The 22,129-nt window shown below is 54.5% G+C and overlaps 1 protein-coding gene across 13 annotated transcripts in view; it reads right to left on the bottom strand.

Moving 5' to 3' along the window:
* Positions 1-22,129, bottom strand: part of PPP2R2D (protein phosphatase 2 regulatory subunit Bdelta) — a 49,790-nt gene that overhangs the window by 15,232 nt on the left and 12,429 nt on the right. For 2 of the 13 annotated variants that reach the window (XM_032312723.1, XM_032312728.1), the window contains exons 3-5: positions 6,767-6,864; positions 2,847-3,012; positions 2,319-2,431 (exon numbers count right to left, since the gene is read on the bottom strand). In XM_032312723.1, the coding sequence (XP_032168614.1) occupies positions 2,319-2,431; positions 2,847-3,012; positions 6,767-6,864 (377 nt within the window). The other 11 variants (XM_032312720.1, XM_032312727.1, XM_032312730.1 and 8 more) reach the window with 11 other exon arrangements.

Below are 22,129 nucleotides of genomic sequence, written 5' to 3'. Positions count from 1 at the left end.
TGTCCGTGCTCCTCAGCAGCTCACCGAATCCGGCAGAGACAGTTTCTGGAACGTGTAACGGACTTCAGTGAAAGGGTTTTTAAAAGGAGCACAAAATCCCCATCTCCGTGCTGGGCACTGTGGTCAGGGAACAGGACAGCGACACCATGGTGGCAACAGACAGAGGAGAGCAAGGGGCCGCCTGCGCGTACCAAGGCCCCCACGAGAGGCAGGGGCGCCATCATGGGTGATCGTGTCCACATGTGAACGAGGAGGAGGAAGTCCCCACACCACTGACATCTAGTGAGAAAGAAGGCAGGAGTTTAAAAGCACAATAAAAATTATCAGTAGTAACTCTGCTGCTTTTCTAACTAAAAGCCAAAGGAGTGCCTGGAAAGGACCGGAGGAGAGCCCTCCTCGTCTCGGCCCAAAAGTCTGCAAAAATGAGCTTGGGGGACAAGCATAAATGTCACCCTCATGCTCCAGCAGCTAGGGGCTGACCCCACACCGGTGTTCTCTCGGCAGGAGGCATCTGTCCCGCAGGGCGCACGGCAGACGGCCACCGCCCTCCGACGGGTCTCTCAGTGATCCGAGCACATGGCGACTCTCATGTTAGGACAGAAAGGCTCCTCCTCCTACGTCAGTCCCTTTCCTGGCACTAAAAATCTAAGAGGAAAACAAAATTTAGAAGGAGGAGTATTTGACTCTACTCAGCCAAATTTGGGCAAATAGTCTTTTTAGCTTTTAGAGAGGCAATTAAGAAATCAAATAGAGGCCTAAAGTCACAGAGGTCAGTCAGTTTCCAGCCTGTGAGTCTAAATCGGGGTGCTCACACAGCTGTTTCTGACGGAACGACACTTCGGTCCAGTTACACCACGTGCCTCTGGCAAACGTGCAGCAGAGCCGCTGAGTACAACCGACACGGAGCCCGGCGCGACCGCGGGTTTTCCAACGGGCACGCGAGCGTCTGGTGCGGCAGGGCAGGCTGAGAGCCGGGACAGTGTGCTCGGCGGGAAGCCATAAAGGCGGTGGGGCACACGCAGCGGGGGAGGCAGGACCGCGTCACAGGGCACCCAAAGCCTCCTCCGTTCGGTCACACTCAGAGTTCCACATGATGGGAGCTGGAGCCCGAGAGCCACGGTCACTCCCGTGGCTCATCACCACCGCATGGTCGTGGAAGCAAGGGCACGGCGGGGGAGAAACCCCAGTGTTTACATCGAAACATCCTGGTTCAAATCAGCGTTTTAAAAACTCTCCCTGAGTCAATCACGCTACTTCTCCACGTCACCCCCTGGATGCGTGGTGACACCTCGGTCCCACATGCGCTCCTCCTTGACAATGCTGTGTCCCGCACCCTGGGGAGCACCGGCCCCGTGGCTGGGCTGTGGCTGTCCTGTGCGCCCACCATCCCAGCACCCCGTGTGCGCCCAGCACTGAGAGCTTGGGGAACGGAGCAGAGACAGACCCTGCGTGCTCTGCACCTAGTGTCACTACGGTCTCTCAGCGGGGTGCCCTTCCCTGGAGCACCTTAATAACCCGTGACGTGGTCACTGATAAGGTCTTCATTTGATAAACAATATTCAGCAAAGCTTCAAACCTTGTTAAAAAACAAACCAGCCAACCAGCAATTTTCACGGGCACTGGCCAGTGCTGGTCTTCCTGCCGCTGCCCCACGCACGCGGCACATCCTGGCGCCCCGCCCCCTTCCCATCTCCTTCCGCACACCCTCCAGGGTGGGCACTCCTGGGCAACGACCTGACCCAACTTCACAGCCGTTACAGTGTGAACCCAATCTAGGTGTCAGAACTGAGGAAGACGGTCGTGTCACAGGGTGCCCAGGGATACCAAAAAGGAAGTGAAGGTATTACGGACCGACAGGCGAAGAACCCTGAACGCTCCGAGGGTGCCTCAGCTGACTGCGGAGATGCCACGAGAGCCCCAGGGTTGTGTGGTTCATCTCGCACCCGCGGCCCGTGCGGCTTCACCCGGGGCACCGCTCTGAGTCCCACGGGGACCTCACCACCACCAATGTACGCCTTAAAACCTTCGCAGTGAACGCTGATACACTGAGAGGGATTTCTGCTGCAGGGTCGGCCTTTAGTTTAGACTTTCTTTAGTATCATCAGATCTTTCTGAACGTACTGTGCGGCTTCCTGCTTACGTGAAATCCAGGGAGCCCCACTGTAACACACACGCACACGACGGCTGTGATCACAGACAGCCTCCTCGGGTCGGGAAGGCAGATGTCACCGCAGTCCTGCTCAGGGCTCTACAGCTGACTACACACTGCCCCTGATTACCCAGGAAGAGAACTGGGTAGTCTGAGAAAAAGTGTGTACCCGCAGCGCGGTAATCCGAAATGGGTCTCGAAGCCGTCCGTCTTCATCCTTCAGGTTGTAACCTTCTGCCCGTTTGTCCCGCTCACTTATTTTCCATAATTTAATAGTTTTATCTGAAAATAAAAATCTCAGTGTCCATGTTAAAAGAAAAACTGTATCACACACCACCGTTAGTCGAGTATCACATCAGAGAACCGTACGGCTCTGTGTCGACTGAGAAGCTACGAGACTCTGAAGGTTACTTTCCGGTAGGGACAGCGCGGACGCTCCGTCTGCAGGGTGAGGAGAGACGGGACGCGCTGGGGGGCAGGGCGCACGGGGGCGAGCCAGCTTGCTCGCTTGTGTATGCTTTCCGTTTTCAGCCCACCGCCTGTGCCCTAGCTAGTCATTCACCCTGTCCCCGGAGTTCAAAGCAGAAACGACCTGGAGAACGGGCTAAAGTCACAAGTGAAGTAAAAATCTGCTACACCCGGCAAATTAAAAATAAAATCCTAAATCAAATAATCCCTTAAAAAAAAAGGCTCTTACCATTTGTAGAGAGTAGAAAGTGAGCAGCGTTCTGTTGTGGTAGCCACCTAATTTTATTAATTTTTTCCTCAATTTCTAGACTTTTCAAATAGTCGAACTCTGGCTCGTGACTTTGAAAGGTACTGTAAACATTGTATTCGCCCCTGGAGTGGGGGCGACTCTTGTTCTGCAAGGAGACACGAGCCGGGTTAATGAACAAAGCACAGGACCGAGAAAACTTCAGTACTACCAATTTGGATATAAAATGACTACACACATTTTTAAAAATTAAAGAAAACCCTGGGTCAAAAATTATCAAGGAGAGGACACTCTGAAATAACTTACTTGGAAAAAACAAGTATCCGATAATTTCGCAGACCTTCTACCCCACCCCGGGGCACACGTGTTAGAGCGGGTCTGCGGAACATGCCTGCCGCCCGCAGGGGAGCCAGGGGCCCCTTAACACAAGGAAGCTCCTCCACGGACGCACTCTTCGCGGAGAGGCAGGCGGGCCCACGATGGGGGCAGCACGGTGCAGTGTGACCCCGTGTGGTCCACACCGAGCCCCAGAAAGGCCCGCCAAGACAACACCCCCTGCGCGCCACCCCCAGGAAGAGGAGGACGGGGCAGCCACTCAGGCCGTGACCAGCACCAGCAGAGGATCGCCGCGATGGAATTCAACACACGTAAAACAGTTCCATACGTGACAGCGAAAGGAGAAACATGCTTGGGAAGATGCATACTGTCTTCAAAGTGACAACCAGCTCCGGGAAAGCAGAGCGAGAAGGCGGCAGATTTGGGAACCAAGCTGGGAGACAAACTAGGCGGAGCCCGACTGGGGCCGCCTCGACCTGCCAAGGGCTTTTCTTTTAGGAAAGAGGAAAACCTTGGTGGTGGGTCCATAAACGTATTTACATTAATCTCTGAAATCTTCTGTAACCAAAGTGACATTTTCTATAAAACAGTAAAAATATCACATAATTACAAACCAAGGACAGCAAGATTTTAATTCTCGCTCTATCACTGGCACCTGAACTCTTACATGTTTACACTCGAGGCTGTGTCGAGGACATCGAATGAGCAGAGAAACCTTTATGTCTGGGCTTGCGTATTACTGAATTAAGATCACATGTTATGAGAAAACACCCCCCAGCTCCCGGAATCTCTCCACTGCATGGCTCTCTGTGCCGCACACCCCTGGAAACCACGTGCAGACCCCAGGGTCTAGGACCCGGTTGCCACGCGTGGCTGCGTTAGGCGCGTTCGCTCTTTCTTCAGGCCTGCGTCCCACCCCTCACGATAAAGCAGAATACACCAGCAGATGCTTCTACCTTGCCCATGAGAAAAAGGAAATTGAAATCTTCAAAGAAGAAAAATCTGTGGCATCAGTCCCTCAAGACCGTAACCAACTCCGAGAAAACAGCAGGATACGAACAACTGGGTGAGGCACCCACACCCGGGGCCACCGGTCCTTCCCGGCCACGGTCTCCAAAAAGACGCGCTGCAGACGTCTTGCTGTCAGAGCCACGTCACCCCCTGCCAGCCCTAAAACCTCTGTCCTACGGGCTAGACCCTGTGTCAGCCTCCGAGGACCCCCAGGCAGGGAGCAGTCTCCATGTGTCTGGGAAGAGAACAGAAAAGCCAGAGGAAGGGCCTCGAGGAAGACCTGCTTGCCCATGGCAGCTGGGTCCCTAGGGGAGAACAGAGCCAGAGCCACCAAGGCTGCCCGCCTGAGGTCCTGGGCACAGGCTGGCGAGGAGGACAGGAAGATGGTGGCAGGTGCACTCTGGTTCCGATAGGCTGCGTGCTGGTGTCAGAACCACTTACACCCGACAGCTGGCCCCGTGAACGGCAGAGCCGAGCCAAGTCCCTCAACCTGCTGGCCTGAGACGGACACACCAGGCCGCTGGGAACGGAGGGCTCTGCCGCTAGGAAGGAAAACAGCTTGAACATCGCGCCGCCAACTCTGCTCCCTGCCTCGCGCCTCGGGCACACCCTGAACTCTCCGACGGCCCCTCTCGCTCCGACCCCCTGGCCGGACACCCGTGCCCCCTTCCGCACTGCAGCACAGCCCTGTACCCGGGGTGTCCGCGGGGAGGGCGGCGGCGGCTGGACTGACAGCCCTGGGAGAAGCCGCGTCCGCGGGGAGCGTTCCGTGCGGCGAGCGCCAAGATCCAAGAGGAGGAACATGAAGGCTTTTCATGTCAACCGAACTATGAAGAAAAAGACAGGAGAAAAGCTGCCCAGGGTTTCTTAAGTTGCAGACAGCCGGGTGTCAAACGTAAGCAATGTCAACAACCCGATTCTGCGTGAACCCGTGGCTTCACATGACTGACCACGACGATACACCTTAACGAGACACTAACCGCAGGCTCTCACGGAGGGGCGCCCAGCACAGTAACAGGACGCTCGAGTACACTATGATCTATCTCCCATGGGAACCTCGTACTTTTTAAGTTTAAACGAGGACTCGCAAAAGGAGAAAAATCTCCTCTTCCACAAGGACACATTTAGACGGCAAACGTACAGGAGCGAAGAGCGAACCGGCCGACGGCTCCGACTCGGCCCGCTGCCGTCCGGCCCCTCCTGCAAGTCGGAGGTGCGGCCGCTCCGTCGCGGCAGCCCGGCCAGCGAGCGACGTCTTTGGGGGATGCAAAGTCATGAACTCACCGAACCGTCTGTGAAGACCTAGGCAGACTAACGACAATATATACACGACCTACGCAAGAATTCTTGCCACCCCAAATCAGAAAAAATAGGATTAAATCTACTGAACTAAGAAATTGTCTTTTTAAAAACTAAAAAATAGTTTTTAAATCTATGTGGACATAACCAAAATCAGAGCTACAGCAAGCACACTTTAATGACGAGACGCTGACCCTCCACAGCGCCCTTCCCACGGACCAGCGCCGTCCTCCGCTTCGGCTGGGGGAGCCCAGGGCCCGCCCTCCCACAGACGCCCCCGAGCGCGCTTCGCTGGTGGCAGGGCCGGCCGCTGCCCGCACACACGTCCGCCGGAAGGAACAAGGGCCCACGAGGTGCTACGGCGAAGCTCCACCACGAAAGTGTAGAGACCAGATTCCGAGGACGAGAAAGTACGTCCCCGTGACCTGCCCCGACACAGACGAGGGCCCTGTGTGTGAAGTTGGCGGCAAAGACCGAGGCCGGGCTGCACCGTGGCTCCCGCCTACAGGGTGTGCGCGCCCGGCCACCGCGCCTCCTTCCTCAGCGCTCCCCACCAGCTCTGCTGAGGCTCCGGGGCAAGGCCTGCTTCCACCTCCCATTCTCTCCTTATGCACTACTGAAAAAGACGGGGTTCTCTGCCCTCTCCCCCAAAGAGAGGGACCTACAAAATGGGTCGTGAGTGTGAGTCCTCTGGGGGGCCCTCCAGGCTCCGTTCTGAGGACTCCTTCCTCTTAGCACGGACAGTGGGGTCCTCAGGGGGCATGGCAGAGGCAGGCAGCTCCCCTCTGACTGAGGAGGAAGAGAGAAATCATGGCCCCCAACACACAATCTTCCCCGGAGCTGGCGCTGCCGCAGCCGTCCAGCGCGCACTGCCCACTGGGCCACGGGGCTGGCAGCCAGCGCCTCCAGGGGCTGCGGGAGTGAAGCTCACCCACGGCCCCGGCGTAGCGACAGGACGAGAGCAAAGCTATGTGGAAGCCCGCCGCCCCACACGGCAGCCTGTGGGCAGAGCAAGGACTCTCCTCTCCCGAAGGCAAGGGCACAGGGGACTCCATCGGAGCTCCGTGGCGGCCGTCGGGGGGCGGAAGCACAGGTCTTCTTGCTCGCCGGGGACAAACGGCTCCCGCACAGGCCGTGTGCTGCGAATGACTAGAAGCGAAGTCACAGACTGAAAAATGCCCGTGTTTCTCTCCCTCCTTCCAAGTGACACGAGAAAGGCTGGCTTTCATTTGGCTTGTGGACTGCGCATCACTGACCTCTTGTTCCCGCTGAAAAATAACAACTCTGCCGCCCTTGTCTCCCGTCGCTAGAAGATCTCCAGAGTAATTGAATTCAACAGTTGAGATGATGTCAGCTGCCAATAAAATACAGAAGCAATTTACCAGATTACGATTTGGAAAGGAGTTATAATCAATAACAAAGGTCAATAAAAAAGGTCCAAGAGACAAACACACACATACACAACTTTGTCAATGGATAAAGCAACATTTTCACAGGAAACTCATCATTACCAAGCAGCTGATTCCGCTTCTGGCACCCAGAGCCCAAGAGCACATACGAGCTCATGGGCTCCGTTCCATGGACTGAATGCTCGGTCCCTGGGGCACCAGGGTTTATTTAGGCTGCATTATCCTGATATAAGGATATGGAATAAAATCTTAAGAAAATTAATTTTGAAAAGAAAACAAAAACACTGGTCCTAGAAGACTGCTGTCTGATTTTACGACGCACGCCTGATAGTAACTCATAAAATAAATCTCGTTCTTACATGACATTAACAGATGTTTTAATATTCTTTGCAATACCTTTTGCTGGCTTCTGTACAAAATAACACCATACACAGCACAAACTCTGTTTCTCTGACTGGACGCAACCACGACCACCAGTAACGACAGCGTCGTTACCCAGTGAGACGTGATGCCGGACGCCTGAGATTTCGGACACTGACGCACAAAGACCTTGGCCATCGGCTCACTACGGGCGAAGGGCACAGGGTACGAGCAATACAGCAAGGGCGGCGTCCCGAGGCCGAGGCCTGGAGGGAACGGATCTGGATTCATGAATGGACCCCTGGACTAAGAAAAACAGAAAGGACCGTTTTCTCCCGGTTGGGCACGCTGCGTGCGGGCCGAATGAAGACAAGGCCATGGGTTGATCCCCCAGGAGCCGCTGTCCCCTTGCTCCGTCCAGCACAGGGACTCGGCGCCCGCGTCAGCTGCCCCAGACAATCTCCGCTCTGGCTGCCCTGAGGACGAGCGGGGCTGGATCAGTACAGCCTGCCCGGCTGCTGGGGCACGGACGCCGACGGCCTGTCCCGGTGGAGGACAGACTGCGCGCTCTGCACAGGGGGACCCCATGGCCGCGGTGGGAGTGTTTAAGGACACGACTGCTGCGCAGCTCCTCGTCCAACACCAGGAAACAGACACTGAAAGTACTTGGAGAACCCGGCCCGTAACGGGGCTCTCAGAGATGTGCGCAAACCCGCAAGTCACACGGTTGACACGGGACTGCCGTACGAGCTCTCACCTCCTGCACTGTGCTCCGCGTTCTGTTTTTAATTTTTAAAGAGATTTTATTTAGAGCGAGAAAGAGCGAGAGAGAGAGCGAGAGAGAGAGCAGGAGAAGGGGTATGGTCGTGGGAGACGCAGACTCCCTGCCCAGCAGGCGCCTTAAGACCCACACCAGGATCAGGACCTGAGCCTAAGGCAGCCACTTAATGCACAATGAGCCACCCGGGCGCCCCCTGGGCACAACTTTTAAACACACACGAATTCTCCTGCCTGGGATGTCCTGCCTTCCTTTTTTTTTTTTTAAAGAAACAAAAACACCCCTTCAGTCACAGCCGGGAAAAGGACAAGGCTTCTTGTCAGACGTGTCGCTTTTTAAATTAAATGACTCAAAATAACTCAATTTGCTTAAATGGAATTAAAATGTCCTGTACTGGACTAAATAGGACTCGGCCTCTGTCGTTCACACCCGGGGGTCTATGATATTATATAATTAACGGCATTCTAGCTCTGTCAGTGATTTTTAAACTTAATTAAAATGGACTGAATCTTTTAAAAGAAAAACTCCCATGACTGCCACTGGTGAGAAATTATTTTCATTACGCTGCGCAAATATGTATGAATCTAAAATGAGAAAATCCTGTCCAGAGTTTAAAAGAGCTCGAAAGTCAAAATAAATATACAAACTAAATACCTACAAAATTACAAAACCAACGAAGTTTAAATTACCAACATGAATTTAACATGATGGCCATTACTCTACAGAACTAGTGTGATGCTAAAAGCAAAAACATGGTACTGAGGGCACCCATGGGGCCTTCGCAGCGGCCACGCACGGCACGAGGACTCGGGACGCACTGCTGGGTATGAGCAGCCGGAGGCCCCTGCGCTGGGCCCACACGCACACGGGCCCTGCTGGCCACAAGGGGTGGCACTGCGTCTCTGCAGAGCGGCAGCATGGCCCAGGCGCTGGTGCACACAGCCCACAGTGAGGCACTCTGGTAGGACGGGTCATCTGGCTGGTGCAGAGCTTACTCAGTCTATGTTTTAAGTCATACTCAGCAACCATGACGCATGCCTGGCAGTGCCCAGGGACCCAGCTCCGACCTTCTGTCCAGTGCGGCCCACTGCTGGGAGAGGCCTTTCCCCACCACCAGCACCACGGTGCCGGCGAGGACTGGAAAACTGTCCGACCACGAAGCAACAGTGGTGGGCAGGCTCTGACGTGCAGGTGACAGCAAAGGGACAGGAGGCGCGGCAGGCTCTGACGTGCAGGTGATAGCAAAGGGACAGGAGGCGCGGCAGGCTCTGACGTGCAGGTGACAGCAAAGGGACAGGAGGCGCGGCAGGTGACAGTCTAAGTACGCACAGGGGGGCGAAGTCTCAACCTGCCCGGGGCCTCGGCCACGCTGCACATCAGGAGCTGGGCACGGAGCTAGAAGGCCATTTCCTGAACTGCTAGGTCCCCCGGGTGGGCCCCATCCTGTCAGGTGGGTGCACAGTTACTCCCCCTTCCTGTTTCCCAAACGCCGGCTGCCGCGAGCGAAAGACTCCTCCCCAAAAGGAAAAATCTCGGAAGAAAAGGTTCAAGATTCTAACACATGGGGTCCTTACGAAGTGACCGACCTCAGGGAAGCCCTCCAGCTGGAAGGCCCACCTGCCCACGGAACTGCCTGCCGGCTCCAGATGGTTGCGTCTTAGACACGAACCCATGGCTCCCGATCTGCAGACGGCTGAGCGAAAACCCCGAAACAAGGCAGCTGGAGCAAAGAGGGACAGCGCATCGACAAAATGTCGAAGAAATGACAATTAATGTCCTCAAGGGAGCTAATGCCTGCCAACTGGAATGACATCACCAATGCTGGCTGGGCGCCTGCCAGGGGCCAGGGGCTACTGTAACCGAATGGGGCCCCAGGTGAAGCGGGCGCCCCTCCAACAGCCCGGAAGCAGGCCCTGGGCACGGCGCCCGGCGCACCTGCGTGGCACCCCAGCCAGGCAGTGGGGCGCAGGGCGGGGTCCCTGGAGGATGGCGACATGCTGCCCCAGAGAAAGAAAAACAAGGAGATGCGCTTTGGAATTCAATGGTGGTAATTTCAAAACTCAACACCTCTTCCAAAGGGTAGAGCCAGGAGACAGAGATGGACAAGAGGAGAGACAAGGTCATTAGAGGACCGGGTATGTGGCCCAGCACCAGGTAACAAGCTCCGGAAAGGAGAAGAGAAAGCGACACGAACATCGAAGGACTAAGAGGAGCGCGTCCCGCAGCAGGAGCCCAGGAGCCTCCAGGCTGACGAGGTCCTCGGAGGGCTGGGCCGGGCCCAGGAGCAGACCCTCGCCCACGGTGCCTCACTGTGGAAACCACACCCCTGGGGACAAAGGTGGATTCTAAAATTCTCTCGAGAAAACGAACAGGTCACACAGCAAAGGAATCAGGGGGCAGCAGACAGGACGCAGGAAGACGGTGGCCGAAACGCCAACTGTCCTCACAGTTCCGAGAAAAACCCGTTTTTGACCCATAATTCTACACCTGGCCAAATTTTCAACTGCATTTAAAAGGGCAGAGTAAAGATATTTCAAACACGAACGGAAAAAAAGCAAAGACCACAACAAAAGCCCCTTTCTCAGCAAATACTGGATGATGCAATTTGGCAAAATGAGAACAAAGCCAGGGGAAGGCGGACGGGGGGCGTGCGGACGTCCCCGCAGCGGCGAGGACAGGCCAGGAGGCCACGGCGCCGGGAGCAGTGGTCCCAGCGGGGCAGACGCGCGCTGAGGGGCCAGCCGTGCCTGGGACGGCCTGGGGACGCGGTGGCAGAGCTGCCGCAGCCCGTTCCCACCGCAGCAGACACGGGAGCAAGCGTGCGGAGCCGCCAGGCAGTGGTCAGCTCTGCGGAAGACGAAGTGTGTAGGAGAAAGAGAACAGGGACCGCAGCGTGGGACCGACCCGTGTCTGCAGCCGGCGCGGCGTGGAGGGCACGGGGACGCCCCACGGAGTCCTCCCGACTCTCCTTCCTGTCCCGTGTCTGCCCTTTTTCAGGGAGGCGGGTGCATGTGGGCGGAAGGTGATGTCTGCAAAGAAGCTAACTCGTCAGTCCCCAGAACAGGAAGTCAGTACTTACCGTTCAAAACACAGTCCGGAAAGTGGAAGTTAGCGGTGGGAGACGCCCGGCCGTGGGGCTGCTTCACGGCCGGAGGGGGCAGGCGGAAGAGGCACTGGATGTAAGAGGACGGGCCGCGTGGACATAAGGAAGCGGGAACAGGACGTGTGGAGGGGCAGGCGCCCCCGAGGGGAAACGTCGTCAACAAGGCGTTAGAAGACGGAGAACATGAGGTCACGCTCATGTGCCCATGGCCTGGCGCAGCCGCAGGGGCTGAGGACACACGAGAGCTGGGTTAGCACAGACAGGCAGGGACGGGGCACCTGCACTGGGGGTGGGGGTGTGGGGGTCAGGGGGTGCACGGCACAGGAGAGACAGGAGCAGACCTGGGCGGACATGCGGTGTCCCGAGACGGCAGCTCTTTCTTCTAGGAGGCAGGACAGAAGAGTCACCTGCTTGGAGCACAGGTCACATGGGAGCGAGTGAAGGGAGTGTTCTCAGGGCAGGAGCCAACCGCAGCAGAGAAATGCAGGGTTGGGTCAATGCCCATGTGAGATCTGAGGGCTGCAGCTTATTTTCTAAAATTCAGCAAACACGTGAGTAGCTACTATAAGCCAGGCAGTGCCCTGGGCGCTGGGGACACAGCACAGGCCGAGTCCCTGCCGCCATCTCCACAAACGGAGGAACTTTGAACGACCCCTTCACTGCAGCTTGCAGAGTTGCTCGCGCGGGCAACAGGGGACCAGACCAGGTCTGGGCTTCTGCCCGCGGTGTGAGGACAAGGGCTGAGACAGACAAGGAGGGTCAGAGAGAGGAGGGGGACTTGGAGTCAGGCCCGGGGTCCCACCCAGGTGGCAGGGGGGAGCCGACTCCAAGGGCCGCTCCCCGTTCTGCGTGCACAGACGCCACGGTCTCTCCCTCCCCAGACTCTGAGCTTTTCAAAACCAAACATGTGAGCAAGCCTCAAGCTTCCTCTACTTCGTGCCCTACGTGCAACCTGACCGTCACCTGCGGCAAAATCCTGGGACCCCTTCTGAGTGGCGGCAGCGGCCGCCCTGTCACCGCCCTGTCACCGCTGCGAGTTGGAACTTCGCACCCAAACTGCCGAGTCACGTCAACACAGAACGAAGAAGCCACGACGACCACGACGCCGTTTCCGTCCAGGCAGTCTCTCTCTCTCTCTGTCCCCGGGCGCTGGGGGTGCTGGAACCACCCTTCCCGCCAGGCCCCCTGTTCCCGGGGCGGCCGCCCGCACCCGCACTGGTGGGACATGGGGGAGACCCAGGCTTGTGCGCCACCTCCTGACCCCACTGTCCCCTTCCGGACCCCTCCGCTCACCGACTCACCAGGACGCCCCAGCCCCGCCCCAGTGGGCAGGAAAAGCGGGGCAGGAAGCGGCCCCACCCCGAAGGCTGTGTCCCCCGTGGTGGCAGCCGAGACCGCCATGCGTCCGCCCAACAACGGAGTGGTCTCCCCAGAAGACACCGAAGGCACCTGCCAAGGGACCCCATCCATGCTGAGCCCCAGAGCAGGCGCACGCCCCCAGACCCGGGAGTCCTCCATGGGTCACCCCCGCCGGCCCCCGGCACTGCGGACGCCGCTCCTCTGCGCACCCCGCGCTCTGCCCGCCCCACCTCGCCCGTGCACTCGGAGCCTCGAGCTCCCAGGACAGTCCGCCCCACGGCCACCGACGCTCCCGAGGCCGGCGCTCTAAAGGCAACCCTCCTGCCCTCTGCGGCCCAGCCATCTCCTCCCTCCAACAGAGGGGCCCGACTTCACGCAGAAACACTGTCCCCCTCATCCTCGAAAGTTGGCAGACCTGCCCCTCAGGCTCCCACAGCAAAGCGGGTGGCGCTCTGCCCCCACCTCTGCCAAGGCGACCTGCTTGCGCCCGGCCAGCTCCTCATCCCCTCCCCGAACTGGGACACACTGACCCCGGATCCCCGGACCGCCTGGACACACACCGCCCTGGCCACATCCCTCACCGCGTGCTCCGCAGCACCCGTCAGAGGGCGGGCATACACTGCAGGCACCCCCACGGTGACAAGACGCTTCGGGAAAGGGGTGGCCGGAGGGGGGCGTCAGTCCTTAAGCGTCCGCCTTCCGTCAGGTCATGATCCCGGGGTCCTGGGACGGAGCCTCGCACGGGGCTCCCTGCTGAGCGGGCAGCCCGTGTCTCCCTCTGCGGCTGCCCTCCGCGCCCCTTGTGCGCCCCCCCCGTGTCAAATAAATAAATAAATAAATAAATAAAATCTTAAAAAAAAAAAAAGGGGGGGGGGGCTTTGGGAAAATCACACTCAAAAGTACTGAAGATGCTTTACTTACATCCAGACTTAGAAGTACTGTCTACTCTCTAAGGACAAAAAGTCCAGTGAGGATGTCCGGTAAGTCAGAACATTTCTACTCACTGAGGTGAACACAAGCGTAGAACACGCTGAAACAGCACACGTTTCCATCAAAAAGGGGACAATTTTCTACTAACAGGCACAAGGAAACACGATGCACGTGTCTGCAGCGTTTCTCGCGGTCTCTCTAAAGCTGATCACCAACGGCGGCCAAAGTTCTCCTTCAGAAACCAGCCTCGAACGGGTAGGCGTGAATCAGAAGCCTCCACCAGACAGAAGAAACGGAAAACCACCTGTACGAGCGGCAGTGAGGTTCCAAACTAGAGACACTATCATCTCAGAAGCACTCAAAACTGAGTTTCTCCAAATTGTGAGGACTGAGTAACGTGTGACAAAGGAGAAAGATCTGAATATCGCTTTCTAGTCGGTCACTAGCCGCCCCCCCCAAAAAGCCCCCCAAAACCCAGTTTGTGTCAAATTAAATAAACTGGAAAAGCCAGAAGGGAGAAATGAAAGTCATTTTCTCTGCTACTAGAATAAACAGGGTTTCAATAAAAGGAAGCGTGAACCGTATTTTAGGAACACAAGGGCAGTTTCCAGGTCTGAAAGCGAACCGGCGCGCTGCTGCACCGCGTTACCAGAACGCACACGGGAACCACACGCTCTCTCCTGTCCAGACGCAGCACCGACAAAACGCAACACCGGACCACGATGAGCGCACCCAACGCACGGAGGACAGAGCGGCCTTCCTCAACCGGACAGCGAGGACCCACAGAACAATCCAGAGCTCACGCCAGTTTCACTGCACGGTGAGAACGCGGACGCTCCCCCCGGGCCAGTTCTGGGACGTTTTCTTCTGAAGGGCCCAGTCAGGGCCATCAGACGAGGAAAACGAAAGGCGTCCGGATGGAAAGGACGAAGCAGAACTCTGCGCAGACGGCATTACCCTGTATGCAGGAAATCCTAAGCAATCCACGAACCCCTCCCGACCGGTGCTAATGAACACGCGCAGAGAGGACTCAGGACACAAGGACAAACAAAGACCGACTGTTTCTATACACCAGCAGTGAACAATCCAAAATGACATTAAGGAACAATTCCACTTACGGTATCATCAGAATAAGGTATTTACGAATAAATTTAACGAAAGACTGCAAGATTTATGAAGTAAAAATTATAAAACATTGTTGAAAGAAATTAAAGAAACCCTCAAGAAATGGAAAGATTTCATGTAAAGATAGAAGTATTCTCCAAATTGATGTACAGAGAGAACAGGCAACACCCCTTTAAGGCCCCAGCAGTCTCCCCCACACCCCCACCCCTGGCACAGAGTGATCAGCTAAATCTAAAAATGCATGTGGGACTGCAAGGGACCCAGAACAGTCAAAACAATTTCTAAAAATAACGAAGTTGGAGGACGCACACTTCTTGATCTCAAACTTCACGGCAAAGCTACCATAATTAAGACAGAGCGGTACCAGCATAAAGACTGACATACAGACCAAGGGGAGAGAATCCAGAGTCCACGCACGTACCCTTACATCTACGGCCAATTCCCTTTTAACAGAGCTGTCAAGACAGCTCAAGGGGGAGCAACCAGTACGTTCAGCAGCTGGCGTCTGGGACAACTAAGCATCCACGTGCAAAAGAGACGTTGGATCCTTACCTAATGCCACACACCAAATTAACTCAAAATGAGACAAAGACCTAAATATAAGAGCTAACTCCATAAAACTCTCAGAAGAACGCAGGAGCAAATCTTTGGGGTCTTAGACAAGACGCCAAGAGCACCGCAGACAAAAGAGCAGAACAGAGAAGCCTTACATCTTGTGCTCCGAGGACACGGGCAGAGCGAGGAGGGCGGGCACAGAGTGAGGGGGACCCTCGCAAACCGTGCCTCAGGCCGGAGTCTGGCACCCGAATACACACAGAACTCAGTAATTTAGAAAGAAAGCCAACTAAAACAAGGGGAAAGGACTTGAGGGGACGTTTCCTCCCAAGGAGCACACACCGATGTCGAAGACACGCGGGAAGAGACGCTCAGCATCGCTCGTCTCCGGGAAAAGGCAAATCAGAAAGCACAGAGCGACGCACTGCACGGCTCCACTACCACGGCTGAGCGCACCCCCCGACGCCCCACAACTGCCGAGCGGGAGGCAGAGACACGGGGACCCGCCCACACTGCTGCTGAGCCTGCGACACGGGGCAGCCCCTCCCGAGAACAGCTTGATGTCCTCCAAAAGGCCCAGAGACTGAGCCGGCGGCCGCGCCGTCCCGCTCCGCGTCCCACGCCTGGAGCCGGCAGCGCGCGGCCGCGTGAAGAGCGGAGCGAGCCCGGCCACGGCAGCGTCACCCAAACAGCCGCACACTGGGATCAGCCCCAAGTGCTCGCAACGACCTGAGAAACGCAACGGGGTCCGTCGTCACACGACGGGACACCTTCCCGCCGGACGGGGCACGGGCACGGACGTGGGCGAGACCACGGGTGAGCCTCGAAGACACTCTGCTGAGGGGAAAAAGCCCGACATAAAGTCGCCTACCACACGGTTTCCTTCCTTTCTACGGAACGTCCGCAACAGGCAAATCCACAGCGACGGAGGGGAGGAGGGAATGAGGGCGGACTGCCAAGGAGGGGTCTTCTGGGGGCATGAACACGTTCTAGAACGAGACCGGGGTAAGCGGCTCACGCCGGCGAGCGCGGTAAACCTCACTGCAAACTGCACGAGCGAGTCTCACGCTGAGGCCGTCGGCATCTCAACAGAGCGGTCGCGGTCACGGTCACGTCTCCACGCGCCCGACAGAGAGGATCGGGCCGGGCCCCGGGAGGGCCCTCACACCCCGTCCCCGTGCCCGCCCGCGGCCTGAAAGGAGACCGGGCTGCGGCCAGGCGCCGGGGGGTCCGGAGCAGGGGTGCGTCGCCCCAGCCCCCGCCGCGTGGTGCCGCTGGGCGTCCGAGCCCAGGACAGCCCGTCTCTGCCCTCCCGGCCCGTCACAGGCTTCGCCGCGCTCCCGGCAAACCTGCCACAGCGCTCGCGCCCTCTCCTCCGCCCCGGCCTCGGCACGGAGGAGTTCTCACCCCCGGAGGCGTCCGGCGGAGCGCGCGGGCACCGCACCGGCGCGACCAAGAGGGGACCGCGACCACGAGGGGACCGCGCTCACTCTCACAGCCACGCCTCTGGGAAACGGCCGCTGGCCTGAGTCTGACCCGAGACAAGTCAGAGCGCTCCGGAAGGGACAAAGGCAGGGCAGCACCTCTGTAACACAATCATCCAAGGACTAACTAGAAGACTGAAAATACACTCTTCAACGGAACCCCTCGCCCCCAACACGATGCCAGCCCAGCCCCACTCACTGCAGCCAGAGGCACTTCTAGTTGTTTTTGTTTTTTTTTAAAGATTTTATTTATTTGACAGAGAGAGATCACAAGTAGGCCGAGAGGCCGGAGAGAGAGAGGAGGAAGCAGGCTCCCTGCTGAGCAGAGAGCCCGATGCGGAACTCGATCCCAGGACCCTGAGATCATGACCCGAGCCGAAGGCAGCGGCTTAGCCCACTGAGCCACGCAGGCGCCCTCACTTCTAGTTTTGAAACACAAACGTGGTCATGGATTCTCCTACTTCACACGCACCAGGTGAAGTCGCAACTGCCCTCGGCTAAACATCAGAACCCTCCTTCTGTTCTTCCCTCGGCTTTCTGACGTCTGGTCATCCAGGCCGTAGCCTCTCTTTTCTTTTTTTAAAGATTTTATTTATTTATGTCAGAGAGGAGACCAGGACAGCGGGAGTGCACAGGGGTGTGCAGAGGAAGGGAGAAGCAGGCTCCCCACTGCGCACAGAGCCCGATGTGGCTCCATCGCAGGGCCCTGAGCCGCCCAAGCACCCTCTGGAGCCGTCCTCACAGCTGTCACCTCAGCGGTCCTGCGTCTCGGGACCGCGTGTGCCGCAGCGGTGCTCGCGCACGGGGCAGGAGCCGCAGGGACGCGCCGGCAGAAAGATGCACCAAGACGCAAAAGAATGAGGAGCTCAGAGAGTTCATTTGTGAGCCCATCTGTGGGCCCCGGTCACTCACGGTGGGCCCCGGTCACTCACGGTGGGCTCCGGTCACTCACCGTGGGCCAGCAGACTCCCCGCCTGCTGCGCACCTGGACAGGGAACTACCCCACTACTCCCTGGTACTTCAGACTCAAACCAGCAAGAAGACAGCACTGGCACATTCGTCAGAAATGTAAAAAAGACCACTAATTTGAGAAATTGGTACCAAAAGGGGAAGAATCCCTCTTTAAATCTGGGAAATGATCTTTAAGCCGTCTGTCATTAGCAGAACAAGGCCGCTGTCATTTCCCTCCTTATATGCTACCTTTTTTTTTTTTTTTAAAGTGAGCTCTGTGCCCCACATGCGCCTGGACTCGCAATTCTGAGATCGAGTCACACGCTCCACCCGCAGCCACCAGATGCCCACTCAAGTGCCATCTTTTATTAGTGTGGTAGGCACAGGCACAGCCCTGAGTCTTCCTTATGCTAAATAAACCCAATTCAGTATATTTGAACACATGTGGAAGAACTTACACACACTTCCAGGTTAAATAAATCCTGAAATAAAGAAATAATCAAGTAAGTGACATATTCACCAGCTAAATGGTCAAAGAAGTCCACGTTATATCAGATTTTAAGCAAACGATTACTAAACCCAGTTTGTGATTTTATTTTTAAAAATATTTTATTTATTTGTCAGAGACAGAGAACCTGTGCACGAGGGACCACACGCAGGGGGAGCAGCGGGCAGAGGGAGGAACAGACTCCCCGCTGAGCAGGGAGCCCAACGTGGGGCTTGACCCCAGGACCTGAGATTATGACCTGAGCCGAAGAAAGACACTTAACGGACTGAGCCACCCAGGCATTCCCACCAGTTTGTGATTTTAGAAAAATTGTAGCAAGTTATTTTTGACCAGTAAGTTTGCATATAAATAATTCAATTTCCAAACAGCTTTTGAGGAATATATTCTTTAAGAATAAAATTTTTAAAATTTTCAAGGACTAAAAATAAAATTAAAAAAAAATTAGAGATGTTAAAAAAATCCACATTTAACTCTGCCATAAAATGGAATGAAATTCTGGTCCGTTCAAGAGAATGAGAAGATAAGCCACATACCAGGAGAAAATATTTGCAAGAGATACAGCTGATAAAGTACTGTTATCCAAAACAGATGAAGACGTCTTAAAATCAACAATAAGAAAACAGCCCAATTACAAAATGGGCAAAAACCTTAACAGACACTTCAGCAGAAAAGCGCTACGGAAGGCAGATAAGTGTGTGGAAAGAAGCGCACATCACCTCAGGCAAATACAAATTTAAACAAGGTACCACCACACACCTATTAGCACGCCGACACCCCGAGTCCCGGACACCACCGAATGCCGGCAAAGAGGCGGAGCAGCAGGAACTCACTCTCACCGCGGACGGGAACACAAACCGTGCAGGTGCTTTGCAACGAAGTTTGGTCGTTTCTTACAAAATTAAACATTCTCTTCCCATAGGATTCAGCAATTGTGCTCCTTGGCATTTACCCAAAGGAGCTGGAAATTTACATCTACACAAAAACCTGCACACAGATGTTCACAGCAACTTTATTCAATATTTTAAAACATGGACGCAACCAAGATGTTCTTTGTTCTTCTGTAGGTGAACTGTGGTCCAACAGACACGGGGGTGTTATTACTCAGAACTAAAAAGAAATGAGCCATCAAGTCCTGAAAATAACGCCTACAATGAAGTGAGAAAAGCCAGAATGAAAAGGCTGCGTACTGCGTGGCCCCAAAGACAAGGCACTTGGGAAAAGGTCAGACTTCGGAGACAGTGAAGAGATCAGAGGTCGCAGGGGTGAATGCAGGAGAGGAACAGGCAGGCAGAGGGTGTTCGGGGCCGAGAAACAGCCCTGCGTGATACCGCCGGGACAGCCGCGAGCGAGAACACGTGTGCCCACCCACAGAGTATTGAGCGCCCGGAGGGAACTCTCATGTACGCAGCTGACGATGGGACTCGGGCCAGCAAGGATGTGTCGCTGGTTCCCTCCTGTCTGGTGCAGGTCGTTGCTCGGGAGGAAGCGGGGTGTGCGGTACGGAGGGCAGCAGGAAGACACGGAAAATCTCTGTAGCTTCCCTTTAATTTTACACCGAACCTAAAACTGCTCTAACAAAAATAACGTCTTAACAAAACTTCTGATATGTGCTACAACGCAGAGAGACCTTAAAAACATTATGCACGGTGAGAGAAGCCAGATGCAGGTGGACAACGCTGTGTAATCGCATGTCTGTGCGGTCCCTACAGTAGGCCTGTGCTTTTCATAAACGGAAATCAGAATAAAGATCACTGGGGGCTGGGGCTAAGGGGAAAAGGTTTTTTTTGCTTTTTTATTATTTAATGGGGACAGAGTTATTGTTTGGCAGGTTGAAAAAGGTTTAGGTATAGATAGTGCTGATAGTCACACAACATTGTGAATCTAATTAATGTCACTGAATTATATGCTTATGAATGGTTAAAATGATCAATATTAGACTCTGTATAGTTTACCATAATTAAAAAAGAAAATTCCCAGACCTCACAAGAACATCTACTCTCGCCACTTCTATTTAGTAGAGCACGGGAGCTCACAGCCATGGCAATTAGGCAGACAACATAAAGAAATAAAAAGCATCTAAATTGCTAAGTAATAAAACTCCATTTGCAGATGACATGATACTATATACAGAAAATCCTAAAGAATCCACCAAAAAACGGCCAGACCTGATAAATGAATTCAGTAAAGTCATAGGATACAAAAATCAACGTACAGAAATCTGTTGCATTCCCGTAATACTGATAATGAAGTGGCAGAACGGGAGATTAAGAAAAGAATCCCATTTACAACAGCACCGAAACCAATAAAGTATCAGGAATACACTCATCCAAAGAGGTGAATAACCCGTACTCTGAAAACTGAAACACTGACCCAATAATTTCGAGACGGTGAAAAGAAATGGAAAGACATTCCATGCTCATGGGTTGGAAGCTTACTGATAAAATGTGTACACTACACAAAGCAATGTACACATTTAATGCAATTCCTATCAAAATAACACAGCATTTTTCACAGAGCTAGCACAAATAGTCCTAAAATTTATTTGGAACTACAAACGACCTTGAAGAGCCAGAGCAATCTTGAAAAGCAAAACCGGAGGTATCACAATCCCAGACTTCAAGGTAAATCACAAAGAGGTAGTCATCAAAACAGAACGGTACTGGTGTAAGAGCAGACACAGAGATCCGCGCAACAGCAAGAAAACCCAGAATTAAACCTACAACTACACGGTTAATTCATCTTCAACAAAGGAGGAATGAACATCCAATGGGAAAAAGTCTCTTCAACAAATGGTGTTGGGAAAACTGGTCACATGCATAAGAATGAAACCGGACCACTTTCTCACACCACACAAACATTCATTCAAAATGGATTAATAGATGAATTCAGGTCTAAATGTGAGACCTGAAACCATAAAAATCCTGAAGAGACCACAGGCAGTAATCTCTCTGACACCTGCTACCGCAACTTTCTAGGTATGTCTCCTGAGGCACAGGAAACAAAAGCATAAATAAGCTACTGAGACTACATCAAAGTAAAAAGCTTCTGCCCGGCAGAGGAAACTAGCAACAGAACTAAAAGGCAGCCTGCGGAATGGAAGAAGGTATCTGCAAGTGTCTTATCAGATGAAGGACTAGTATCCAAAATACATAAAGAACTTAACTCAACACCCTAAAACACCAAACAATCCAAATTTTAAAATGGGCGTAAGATTTGAGCAGACATTTCTCCAAAGACATCCAGACGACCAACAGACACAGGAAAAGATGCTCAACATCACTGCCATCAGGCCAATGCACATCAAAACCACAATGAGACGTCACCTCACACCTGTCACAATGGCTAAAATCAACAACTTTTAAGATACAACAACAAGAAGGGCAGGGAGAAAAGGGGAACGTCGTGCCCTGCAGGTGGGAAAGCCGGCCCGGGCGGTCGCTGTGGACGGCAGTGTGGAGGCTCCTCAAACAGTGAACGACAGAGCCACCCTACCACCCAGGAATCGCACTACGGGGCACTTACCCCCCAAATGCAGAAACACGAGTTACGAGTATGCACACACCCCCGTGTTTACACAGCATTACCTACAACGGCCAAAGCGTCCATCCACAGATGAATGGGTAAAGGAGATGTGACAGATGAGCAACGGGGGATTACTCAGCCGCCAAAAAGAAGGAAATCTTGCTACTTACAACGACGTGGACGGAGCCAGAGAGTATGATGCTGAGCAAAATAAGTCAGAGAAAGGCACGCACCACGTGATCTCACTCATACGTGGAATGTAAGAGACACAGCAAACCAGCAAAGGAAAAGCAGGGAGAGGCAAACTGAAGAAACAGACTCTGAGAGAACTGGTGGCTACCATCCGGAGGTGTTGCGGGGGACAAGTGAAAAAGGTGATGGGGATTCAAAGAAATAGACCTGGGAGCACCTAGGTGGCTCAGCTGGTTAAGCATCTGACTCCTGATTCTGCCTCAGGTCAAGATCTCAGGGTGGGTGAGATCAAGGCCCGTGCCAGGCTCTGCACTGGGCATGGAGCCTATTTAAGATTCCCTTT

Source organism: Mustela erminea, chromosome 14 (assembly GCF_009829155.1).
Source record: "Mustela erminea isolate mMusErm1 chromosome 14, mMusErm1.Pri, whole genome shotgun sequence".
Lineage (NCBI taxonomy): Eukaryota > Metazoa > Chordata > Mammalia > Carnivora > Mustelidae > Mustela > Mustela erminea.
Note: the sequence above shows the minus strand (reverse complement) of the source record. Positions and strands in the feature narration are given on the sequence as shown.